The sequence below is a fragment of the Sciurus carolinensis genome, chromosome 4 (genome assembly GCF_902686445.1).
Source record: "Sciurus carolinensis chromosome 4, mSciCar1.2, whole genome shotgun sequence".
In the NCBI taxonomy this organism is placed as follows: Eukaryota; Metazoa; Chordata; class Mammalia; order Rodentia; family Sciuridae; genus Sciurus; species Sciurus carolinensis.
This window is the reverse complement of record NC_062216.1, coordinates 2252830-2265335: the sequence shown is the minus strand read 5'-3', so window position 1 is coordinate 2265335 and position 12506 is coordinate 2252830. Positions and strand designations below refer to the sequence as shown.

The 12506-nt window shown below is 51.3% G+C and overlaps 1 protein-coding gene across 1 annotated transcript in view; it reads left to right on the top strand.

Annotated features, from left to right (window-relative positions):
• The window catches only part of Csmd1 (CUB and Sushi multiple domains 1), a 1673782-nt gene that overhangs the window by 1454527 nt on the left and 206749 nt on the right, over positions 1 to 12506 (top strand). Inside the window, exons 27-28 of the mRNA XM_047550875.1 lie at positions 8851 to 9042; positions 11770 to 11908. Coding sequence (XP_047406831.1) covers positions 8851 to 9042; positions 11770 to 11908 — 331 coding nt within the window. The remainder of the gene's footprint in view (positions 1 to 8850; positions 9043 to 11769; positions 11909 to 12506) is intronic.

The following is a 12506-nucleotide window of genomic DNA, read 5'->3' as shown; positions in this document are numbered from 1 at the left end:
TTAATCACGTGAAACATTGTCATGGGATTCAGGGTGGGTTACCTCTTATAATGAAATTCACATCCCCCATGGTACAAAATCAAAGTGATAGATTAATTTCTGTTACACTGGAGTTGTTGTTTTTCTTTAAATTGTAGAACTCCATCTTCGCTTGTTTGGTAGGCAAGCATACCTTATGACATATCTCCACGCTACTGTACTGGCCAAGCATGGAGACCATGAAAGCCCTCCTCCACCAAAGGCACCCTTGGAGGAACTCCGCAGGTTCTCCTGATGGGGGTGTCTGATCCTTCTTGCACTGATGTCGCTCTTTCTGTCTGCACATCGGATTTAATGACTGGGTTTCTCTGACAAACTAAATCTCTAGTTCTTTGCTGAGCTTAAGGCTTCTGTGCAGGGACCTGTCCTTTCTTGTACTTGCTCTTCCTGTGCTTGGATGTCAGTGATAGTCTCTATGAAGACCCTTGGGTAAATAGGGATCTCGTTAACTGGAAAGGACTTTTTTGGTTTAGCAGTTTTTGAATTATCACAATTCACAGGAAATGTCCGTATCACCAGCAGTGGTGATGCTGAGAGTAGACACTGTGAGTCTGCAAATTCTCCAGTACCCACCGAGGAGTTTGCATTGTGACACCTACACCGCCCTCTGTCAAGGAAGCACATCGAAAAATGCGGATTTCTACGATGATTCCTGAAATGCCCTATGTGCATGCACGTATTTCCATTTCATGAAGAGTGATTTAGGGATAAATGGTTTGCATTGGTTGTGCATAATTCAAGTGAAGGCTGAGATTCCGATAGATATTTTTAGCTCAGTTTTTATTTTGAGGTAATTCTGGACTCACTGACGTTGCTAGAGATAGAATAGGGATCCTGCGCGCTGATCCTTTCCCAGTCTCCCCCATGGTAGCACTTGCAAAACTGGATCCCAGTGTTAGGCCCTGACATTGATGATGACATCAGCAAAATGCAGAGCCTTCCATCACCCAGGAGTGCCTGTGGTGGCCTCCAGAAGCCACAACCTTTTCACTCTTGCCCCACCCCTAACCCCTGGCAACCACTCAGCCATCTCCATTTCTATACTTTGTCATCTCATCTTCTCCAGAATGTTCCTGGAAGGACTCAGGTGAATACACGCCTGTGAGCTGACTGTCCCTCCACGTGCTTCTGTGCAGCTGTCCAGGTCGTTGGGTATCCTGATGGTTCATTCCTTTGCACTGCTGCACGGTACTCCATGGCAGGATGTGCCACAGTTTGGGATATTTCCAGGATTGGACTCTTACAACTAAAGCTGTTATAAAAATCCAGGTGCAGGTTCTCACATGGATATATGTTTCCAGTTCTCTGGGATAAATGCCCAGGTTTGGTGTTACTGGCTTGACCGTGTGGCCCTGCCATCTATACCCTCCCCAGCAATGCATAAGTTACTCCTTTCCTCTGCATCCTCCCCAGGATTCCGTGCTTCCTCCCATCCTCTTTGGCTGTGCAGATAGGCAAGCATGTGCACCCTCTCTCTCCATTTCTCTGATGGCTGGTGACTTTGAGCATTTTCTTCTTTTTTTTTTTTTTTTGAAGTTGACTATTTTATTTCTTATTTTGCTGCAAGTTGTTGCTTCAGTGTGTAAAGATAACACCAGCAAATGCAGCATATTATAAAACTAAGACAGTACTGTTCTTCTGACACTGACCTACACACACAGCTCTGTGCCCAGTTTTTTCCAGAGGAAAGATCATTCAGTATATTGACCCAAATCCAGGGATGGAGGTAAGCAAGTCACAACATTATATAAGGCTTATAGCAAGATATCCCTGAATTACATACTTCTAATAAGTAGTTTTTTCCACAGATAACTTCATGAATTCTGAGTAGCAGAGCCTAAGTCCTGCTGGGAACATGGTAAGGCTGTGTGAAAGGTGCACACCGTGTTGGTCCGCAGTTGCTGGGACGCTAAGGGGCATCCTGCTCTGCAGCAGTGCTGAGTGGTTTCTCTGAACGTCTTCCCACCGACCCACAGGCTGTGCCGACACTCCTCACACTGGTCTCCTCAAGGGGGCCTCTCGCTCCTCAGTAGATTCTGCATGTTTGTCAGCTGCCTCTTCACCATTAAGTCAGCCCGTTCCGAAGGGTCTGCAGCATCATCTTCGCCAGCAAACCATCTTCTTAACGCGGCTTGCTCACGGCCCTGGGTTTTCTGCAAGTGCCTCAGTGATTTCAGTTACTTCTGATGGAGAGGACAGAGTTCCCTGGCAGCTTTCCCACTTCCCCAAGCACCAGACTCATCTTCCTTGCTCAGCTTTGTCCCAGCCTGAGGCCGACGGCAGTGGGCAGGCTCTCCCAGAGCTTCCCGGCACAGCTGCCGTGCCCATGGTCCCAGGGCCGTTCCTCCACTCACCATTCACGTTTCTCTGGGAATCCATGTGAGGAGGCGGGGCAGGTCCCTCGCACAGGCGTCACCTGCCCTCGGCCACCAGGTTCCCAAGGGTCCCTAGGGTCACCCCACTGTATCCCCGCCAGCCACGACGGGCCAGTGTTGACCTTCTCAGTGCCACCCGCGTGTCCCCTGGCCTCAGTGCCACCCGCGTGTCCCCTGGCCTTCTCAGTGCCACCCGCGTGTCTTCTTCTGTGACAGTGTTGTGCCTTTTCCTGGTTTCAGAGTAGACGTGTGCACTTGCTGTGGGGCCTCGAGCTTGCTGCATGGCGTGTCGGCACCGGCTTCTGTTGGACGTGGGTTTGAATGCCTCTGCGCCTGCTCCCTGGCTCACCTTTCCACGCTCTTAACAGGACTTTTGGAATTAACAAGTGTTGACTCTTGATCAAATCCAGTCTTTCAGTTTTTGCTTGTGTGGATGTTGGCTGTATTCCCATGTCTAGGAATCCCCCTCAGGCCTAAACCCCAAAGGCTGTCTGTGTTTTCCTGAGTTGTACAGTCTTATGCTCGGTAACTAAAGCCATGATCCCTTCTGAGTTGAGCTGTCTGGTTTGCTTGCTCCTTGGTCCGTTGCTCTAGCACCAAGGTTATCACCTTTGAAAGCACTAAAGGAGCAGTTCCTCCAAGGGACGTCCCCAGGCCCTTGAGACACCTTCAGCCCCTGCTCTTCACAGGGTGAGACTCGGGGGACGTGGTGTCCGTGGCTGCTCAGCCCTTCTGACATTTGTAGAAGCGGTGTGAGGGAAGGTAAGGTTGGTTAGGTAGAACTTTCTCATGCTCAGAACACGGCTGCAATTCGGAGTCCAGGCCTGTGTAGACACTGCAGGTGGACGTGATTACTTCCCTCGCTGTTTGTGAGGAGTTTCTGACCACGGAGGCACCAGTGTGCATGCAACTGAGTCCCTGCTGGAAGAACCACTCAGGAGGGAAGGGCTGGAGGAAACCTAGGAGGTGTTGCTCTCCTTTGCTAGGATCTAACCCAGAAAAGCCACAGAGAGCTTTTGAGACCCTGCCCCTGTGCATAAAAGGCTGAATTCAGGGGGAACCCAGACAGGAAATCACTTTTGTGTTACCTTAGTTCCAAACATGAGGATCAAGGAGAAAGTAATTTAAGGAAAATGACACATGTATGCAGAGAACCATGACGTCGCAGTTGCCCTTAGCAGGACCAGAGACCTCGTCTGAAGAGCCAGATCCTGAGTACTTCGGGTCTGAGGCCTGGGCTCTCTGCTGCTGTCACTCAGCAGCACCATCGGGTGGAAAGTGTCAGGGGACACAGGAGGAGCACTCAGGGCTGGGCCGAGGGAAGGCTACCTAGGAGCTATGCCTGAGCTTCTCGCGCTTGGATAGTTCTCACCCGTTTGAACATGTGAATGCCTCCTGGCTTTGGGGTTCCAGAAGAGGTGGTGGCCAGTGTTGGCCAGGACTGTGGTTCCTGCCTCCTGCCTCAGACGGTTGAAAGCAAAATCAGCCAGTGCTTGAGAGTCTGCACTGGGCTCCCTGGTGACAGATCTTACGAGGGAGTGGAAACCCAGCGTCTCCCGTGTACACCGAACAGGTACAGAACTGTGGTGCGGATCGAGAAGGGCACCCGTGCCAGGGAGCTGGTCCGTGCCCTTGAGCCTGTGAGGGGACCATGCCTCTCATGGACGAAGCCAGCCAGGGCCACACGGCGAAGCCCGTGCTCCTGAACAGCTGAGCACCTGTTGACTCCTCGGCGTCAAGGAGGGCCCACAGCCTGCAGCCCCTGATCCGCAGCTGGGCGTGACGGCGACTCACGTGTGAGCCTGTGGATTTCAACCAGAAATGTCCAACACCCTGAAACAGGGAATTAAGATGAAGAGTAGCTCCCGGCCTCCAGGGGACTGGAGTGGGTGCTCACAGCGCAGCCTGTGCTGGCCGCGGGTCAGCTGGACAGGGCACTGGCATTCAGGAAGCTGTCTGTCACGCGAGGGCGGCGACTGGCCTTACGCTTCAGACCTGAGAGTCGCTCCCGGGTTTCCCAGGGTCGGGGACACGGCGCTGCGCCATCAGGCCCTGGGTGGTTGGAAGGTGAGGAGACCCCCATAGGTACCCTAGAGCCACCTCCCCAGGGCCTCCGTCAGGAGCCTCCCTCAGTCCCATCTGCCGCCAGACCTCAGGCTCTGACCAAGCTGACGAGCGTCCACAGTTGCTGCTTCGTTGAGGCAGGAGCCTCAGTGTTGGTGGAAGGAGGCCATGGTTTCCTTCTGCATCCTCTTTTCTCTCATTCCTCTGTGCAGTTCCTAGGAGGTGGGTTGATCCCTAACTGCATGCAGAAAGGGACCCTCTCTCAGCTCCACAGGTCACCCTCTCTGGGCCAGGCCCTCTTGCTACCCGCCAAGGCCACTCCCAACACCGCTACCCCCACGCCATACCCTGGCCCAGCGTGACGATGGCAGCCACGCTCCGCTTCCAGACCTAAGCCCGTGTCCTGCCACTGTGCTCAGAACCCAGTCGCTCCCCAGGGCTCTGAGCAGGGCCCACCGGCGCTACGGCTGCCCCATTCTCCACTCCCCTGCCTGTGCCTTTTCCACCTCACCCCGTCCCACTGTCCTTCCTCAGACCCAGCTGAGGGATGCCCACACTTCACTGTGTGAGACCACTTGGCATATGGTCCTTGTGGCCATTTCACTTCCTGGGCGTGGTGTCCTGGCCCTGGGTCCCTGCATGGCCGACTGATCTTCCGTGAACAACCTGCTTAAGATACCTGAGCCTCAGACTCCACAGCCCCGCCTCAGTCCGTTTTCCGCTGCTGTGACAGAATGCCTGGGAACGGGTGATTGAAGCAAGCTGAGATTTGCCTGCTGATGGCACTGGCGGCTGGGAAGATGGAATCTGCAGTGCTGGCACCTGGCAAAGCCCTCCTCCCATGGCAGAAGGCTGAGGAGCATCAAAGCCCCCGCCTTGTGCAGCTGAGCCCGAGAGGAGACGTCAACCCAGAGGAGAAGGTGGTGCCTGGGAGCTAGCCATCGCACAGGTCGCCCCCGCCCGCTGTCTCGGAGTCCAGGCTCCACAACATGGCTCTGGGGACGTGTTCTGACCGTGCGTCCGCCTTTCTTCTGTCCCCAGCACACGCCGCCTTCCGGTATCTCCCACCCTGGCTCGGCTTTATTTCTTGTGGTTATCGTCTCCCTCAGGATCTGCGCTCACGCGGGGAAGACCTCAGTCTCCTCACGGGACGCCGACCACCTCAGGCCCACCCGACCTGCAGCAGGCACTGAAGCCCTTCGAGAGATCGGCCTGGCGAAGGACTGGAAGCGCAGACGCCTCCAAAACGCGTTCATCTTCTGTCAACCCTTTACTGAAGCTTGAGTGACATAAGCATGTTTTTAGTTAATATCCTATTTTTGCACTTGTGGGATTTTTTTGGCCAAGGATTGAAAAGTGTTTATCATAAAATAACTACCTTGGAAAGTAAAGATTTAAAGGAGAATCCCGTCACTCAGGATGTGACGGCATGGAGCGACAGCTCGGCTCAGATAACAGGCAAGGCTCTTCTCTCTGTAAGTCAGGAATTTGGACAGTGCCGTCTGTAGTCCCGTTGTGACCAGGCCAGGGGTCACATTGCTGAGAGGCCACCAGAGGGGGCATGCGAGCCATACGATTTCCTGGGAAAGCTCGCCCTGAGGCCAGCGGCTGCTCCAAGCAGAGGTCAGTGTGCCAGCTTGGCCAGGTGGACCCTCAGCCCCCGAGGTGCCCCCGCAGAGAAGTGCCTCGTCCCTCGGGACTGCCCCAGAGAGTGGGCCTCCTCTCAGGGTGCTTGTCTAGGGGCAGCAGCTGGACAGGGGGCAGGAACCCCCTACAGCGTCCTCAGCTCCCCTGAGACCCCAGGAGGGTGGTGGGCAGAAGCGATGGCTTGCTCAGTCGGCTTGGTTCCTCGAGCGCCCAGCATCCCACGGGGGGCTGTTCTGACATCCGTACAGATGGCGTCCACCTGGTTCCCAGCATTGGCAGTGTCCAGGGTGATCCGTGCCCTTATGGCCAGGGCCTGCTCTCACTGTTCCCTTGACCTTGCCCAGGTCATCACGTTATCTTCTTCCTTCTAGCGACCCATAGAAAAAGCCTTTTATTTTTATTTTAATCAAAGTCTGTGTTGCCTGGTTGAATCCAGGCTTACAATTTTCCTATAATGTGTTTAAATCGTTGGTAAGCTATGATTATTTATTTTTAATCTCACAAATAAGTCATTTTGAAACACATCCTTTGTTATTCATGATCACGTTACCAGAGCTACTATCTTCTCGCCGCCTCTTATGGGCCAGACCTGAGTCTAAGGACTCGGATCTGTCACCTGGTCTATGTTTGTTGAGTCCCCACGGATGCCAGTCACTCCGTGGGTGCTGGTCTATCCAGGAGCAGGAGAAAGACTGCCCACCTCGGGTGGTGCCGCTGCAAAGGCAGCTGGGTGGTGGGCTCCCGGGTGAGCCGGTGCCTCTCCTGAAGGACTCCTGGAGTGAATGGGTGGCGTGGAGATCAGCAGCGGTGGGATTTGAGTCTGGGGAGGTGGCGAGGCCATTCGCACAGGCGGAGGAGAGCATGAGGACTCATTGATTCAGGGTGAACTAATGAAAGTCCTGGTCTGCTCTGCGGCCCTCGGCAGGGCGCCCAGATAAACCACCCTCCGGGGGGACTCCCAGGAACACCCCAGCCAGGAGACGAAGCCACAGTGGAACCCAGACGGCTCACGGTGCAAACGCATGGCACACAAAGCTGCCGGAAGTCACGCGTGGAGGGCAGCTCCCTGGAAAAGCCCCGGTGGAGAAACTGGAGCCCAGCTTGGTGGCTCATGGAGGGAGGGCAGGGTGGGCTGGGAGGGTCTCCACCACACTGGTGTGGTGACGGTGTTCCGTCCCTGGGTGGTGGCCACACACGTCCACTTTACTTTCTTGCTGTGTTTCAGACACATGTATGCGGATATTTGAATATACAGTACAAACCAATTAGAGGACAAGATGGAGTCTTTAAGACAGCGGCTGCCCTCAATTAGTTTGAGAGGAGGAGGGGCTGGTTAGCCTTCTCTGGCACTGTCTCTCCTCGGCCGAGCTGATTACCTCCATATTAATCTTATCTTTACTGAGTGCTTGGCTGAAGATCAGTGAGCCTAAGTGATCATTAAGTGCTAATTAAGACCTAATGAGTGGCGCTGGGACTTGAAGCAACTGACCAACCAGAGATCCTTGAAGACTGCACCCTGACACTTCCTGCTGGGCTCTGATCTTTTATTTCCACAGCTCTGGCTGTTCATTCTCACGTTCCCACAAGGTTAAACATGTCTCAATAGTAAAGAGCAGGTCTTCTTTTTATTTATATCTCTTTTTATTTAAGTAGATTATGTGTGTGTGAACAGAAATATAATAAGTGCTATAAATATATATGCACGTGCGAGCATATGTACATATATATGTGAATGTTCCAGAATTCATGAAACTGAAAGCAAAGCCCACGTATTGATTTAAATTGCCAGGTACTTGGACAGACGGGGTGGGTAGTATGTGGGGCTGGTGCTCCTGGAAGTGAGAGCGGACTGTCCCTGCTGGTCTCCTGAGCTCTGTGGGAAGTGGGCTTGGAAAGGCCCGCTGCAGCCGGATCTTCAGGGCACCTTCCCAAGCCCGCACAGCGGTCGCAGTGGAGAGCTGAGGGCCTGGGTGGTCGCAGGTTTTGTGCTGCGGTCTGACCCGGGCTGGCCGCAGCTCACTGCGGGTTGGGGGGGTGACTTCAGAAGTGGGGTGTGGGGGCAGTGAGCAGGTAGCAGAGATGCCAGAGCCTCAGGTCACCGGGCTCCAGTCTCAGTGGCTCTCGGCCAGCCCACATTGCGACACTGAACAAGGACTTGAAATACACACACACAGAAGGCGTGGGTGTCAGTCACAGATCTGCGTTGACGTTGGGGCGGCCAAGTTGGAACTCCTCAGAGTGAGAAGGGTTATCGATGATGATCCCGGTAGCTCCTGGGGGACCCCGGGCATTCTGGGTAATACTGACTGACCATCCCTCTGACCCGCCCATCCCACAGTCAGCAGAGCTACCGGTCAAGTTGAGGGTCACCAGTCACCCAGAAGGCTCAGACCCCAAGAGAATTCTCCCTATTCTATTTTACTCGAGGTTCCTTGGCATGGTGTTCCTTAGCAAAATCATTCAACCTACCTTGGGTTTTATTAAAATACTTTTTAAAAGCACATCAGAGAGTAATGTGTGTGTGTGCTCGGCATAACGTGGTAACTTGATGTGTTCTGCGTTGGTTACGTGGTCAGTACAAGGCTTCTAGGGTTTGTTCAAGGTAGGCAGGGCCAGGATGTGACCGAGGTTGTGCACAGAGCAGGCTGCGGCTCACAGGTCCGCACCGGCAGGTGTAGTTGCCATACTCACAGCCTCTTCACCTGGTGCTGTCTGTTCTTTGCAGCATCAGTTGCTTCCACCTGCAATGACCCAGGGATGCCCCAGAACGGAACCCGCTACGGGGACAGCCGGGAGCCTGGAGACACCATCACATACCAGTGTGACCCTGGGTACCAGCTCCAAGGACAAGCCAAAATCACCTGTGTGCAGCTCAACAACCGCTTCTTCTGGCAACCAGACCCTCCGACGTGCATAGGTATGGGGCAGCAGAAAATAGAAATGGACGTTTGGAAATGAATGCCTGCTTCATTAGCATTGCTCTGATAATGGATCATTTCTTCAGAGAAACTTTTCAAGAGTTTCTTTAACGTCCTTGGGTTCTCTGAGGCCATGCCGAAATTTTATTGTAAACCTTTAAACTTTATTATATTAGGTGAAATAAAGGAAATGGTTTACTTAATATATAGTAATTGGCATTTATCTAACATTTCCTGTCCACAATAATTCTTATTTAAATGTATATCAATCAAACTACTGTAATTTAAAATTCCAGTTGGTTCAAAATTCATAACCCTACCATCACTGTTCTCATTTCTAATGGAGAAAAATGCCCTTAAGCAAAACCTACTCACTAAAAAGGGCTTTCTCTCTTGTTTTAGATGTTTTTTTCTATAATGTCAGTACATTTTAAATAGAATACTGAAAACTAGAAATTATACTGCTTTTGTGAAAATGAAAAAAGACCCTTATTTCTAATATTCCTTAAGATTTTATTGTTCAACCTTACTAAAAGATTAACAAATGGTTCTATAGACTTTGGTTGAATAGGCTTCCTAGATGCTCTATCACAATACCATTTTAGGGAACTATATGTTCTTACATAATATATAATTACACATAGATCATCTATTCATTCAATTAAATATTTTAACATAAAGTACCTATTTAGAGCATTTCATCTTAATTTCTAAAAAGAAACTCTAGCAGGCTTTATTGTTTTAGTGAGCTATTACTGTGTAGTTAGTACTTTTTGTAAACTGTTTGAAACTGTGCAGCTCGGTTGACCCGTGAGGGAGGAAGGGGCAGTGGGATGGCGTGCTTATCCTTGGAGGGCCATTTGCCTGCAGTGTCCTTGAGGGAACTTGGGGACTGGTGCTGTTGATTGTCCCCGTGGCTGGGCCACGCAGCTGTCCGTGCACAGGGCTGGCTGCGGTGCTCTGGGGGCCCAGGAAATGTGGCAGCCTGCTCCTCAGACCCTCGGCCCACCAGCTGGTGCGACACCCGTGTCCAGGGACAGAATCTCTAACTCCCATGAGCCTGGTCCTGTGTTCTGGTTTACACTGAGGCTCAGGAGCCCTAATTACCTATAAATGCAACCATCACTGAAAAATCTTTGGCCTACTTTTAAATTAGGAAAGGATTTTTTTCCTTCCGTTTTACATGCTTTTAAACTCAAGGAAGAAAATATTAAAAAAGCAAATACCACTGTGAGTCAATCTCTTAAAGGAAATTTATCATTTTACATCAACTTAAACATGAAATTTTAAAATTTGACCATCTTCCCAACTATGGTTTTTTTTTCTTAATTCATATCTTAATTACCTAATTTTGAGCATCAACTAAATAATCCATCCCTCAGCCAAAAGCACACATCATACTTCCTGTCTTGAATATCAGTTGCAAGGGCAGATGGAAATCACCTGCAGGCAAGCAATTGATCCCCGGTGTTAGTAGCCAGCCCTGCAGACTCACTCATAGACTGTAACAGAAAGTCAGCGGACGTGGTTAGTGAATTTCATATTTACCTTATGTACATGATAATCTGCATAAAGTGCTTTCAGGTGATGGAGGCCTGCGTGGTTCTTTTCAAGTTGCAGGTTTTGCTTTCAGCACGTGACTCTCCTGTGTTTTCACTGGTCTGCAGTGGAGGGTGGCCTCTCCTCCGAGGCCTGGGCACTTTGAACCAGTTCACTTTCGTTAGATTGAGCTTGCAACAAACCACACTGGATTTAGTTGTGTTTCTTCTTTTGAAAAAACAAGTTTTCAGGAATGTTAACTGAGTATTTGAAGACCCCAAAAGTCAAGTCTTGTCTTGTCTTTTCGTCTTTCCTTTCCTTTCCTTTTCTCTCTTTTCTTGTGTAAAAGATCACGATTTTCTTTTCTAGTTCCTTTTGTCCTGAGCTTACGTATGGCCAGCACTGTTAAACCAGCCCTGTGTTTAGGGGGATGCTGTGGTCTAGCTGGCATGGTGTTCTAGAACAACTTGGTGAGAAGCTCTGTGTCTGACATGGAACCACTAACCTGACCATAGAGGCGTCCACGCATCTCTGCTGGCACATAAGCCTGTGGTGTTCCCACAATGTCCTGTGACAGCAGATTCAAAACAAGCCTTTTCTAGTGCTTGAAATAATCCTAAACATTTTCAGATTCAAGAACAAAACATGGCCCTCCTCCTGAGCACAGTGAGTCTATGTCAGGAGTGCTCTGCAGCACAAGTGTGAGCACGTCTGCCTCACAGCTAAAGGCTCGGATGTGAACTGACCCTGTTACTACCCAGGGAGCGTTTCCTTCCCAGTGATGTTCTAGCACTGGATTAAGCATTTTCAGAGTCCTATTCTGGTTCCTGTTCATTGTGTGTCCCAGGTGCCAATGCAGGAGTGTGTCCCTATGCACGGTGCATCTAAGTGCATCTAAGTGCATGGGGATTAAGTATTTTGCCCAGTTCAAAAATATAGGAAGAGCTTTGTAGTTGTCAGAAGTCCTAAAATCCTCCCTGAAAATGCAATAGGGCACTACCTAAAATATACCACCATGAAAATGTACATCTGGCTCTCAATGTCACCGGAAGGCTGGTGACACACGGTGTCCCTGGTGGGACACTGCTGGCGAGCCTTGTCCTTGGTAAGAAGGGCCTGAGTGGGCCCCTTTCCTGGGCAGCTTCCTTCTCTCCCCCAACTCGTCCTCTGTGGCCTCTGTTCTGCAGCCGCGTGTGGCGGGAACCTGACGGGCCCTGCTGGAGTCATCCTGTCCCCCAACTACCCTCAGCCGTACCCTCCCGGGAAGGAGTGTGACTGGAGAGTGAAGGTGAACCCGGACTTCGTCATCGCCTTGATATTCAAAAGGTACGGCTCGTGCAGAGCGCCTCTGCTCAGGGGGACTTTAAAGCCATACCTGAGGTACCTCCCTTCCCCTGGGAGTGTCCGCCTCTGCATCTGGAGGGCCCCAGTTTGGTCTGCGTGCTCCCTCGGACTGCAGGTGGTGGGGCCCCAAAAGCTCGCCCAGCACGGTGGCACCTCCTGGCCGGGCCTGTGACACCGCAGTTTGTCTGGGACGTGCCGCGTTCCACAGGAGAGGGCTGAACTCACAGGAGGGCCAGAAGAACCCCCTGTGGCACAGCTGCTCTGGAATAGTCCTTGCCAGAACCTCCTGTGTCTCTAATGTGCGGTGTCCATGGCACTTTCTGTCTGGCCTTCCTAAGGCCAGCGTGTTGCCCTCATTCAGATCCTTAGGAGGTGACAGAACTTTGAAAGTGGGAGCTCCCCAGACTTTGGTTGCCAGACTTGCTAGGTGTTGATCTAAAAATGTGAGAGTTCCTTCCTGCTGTGCTGGATGGTAAACGTCCACATACTACTGATATTTTATAAGACGGGATCTATGACGTGCTACCATATAATCCATAGTACACCACGGTTGAATCTTATTGACTCCCAAGGACTTCTC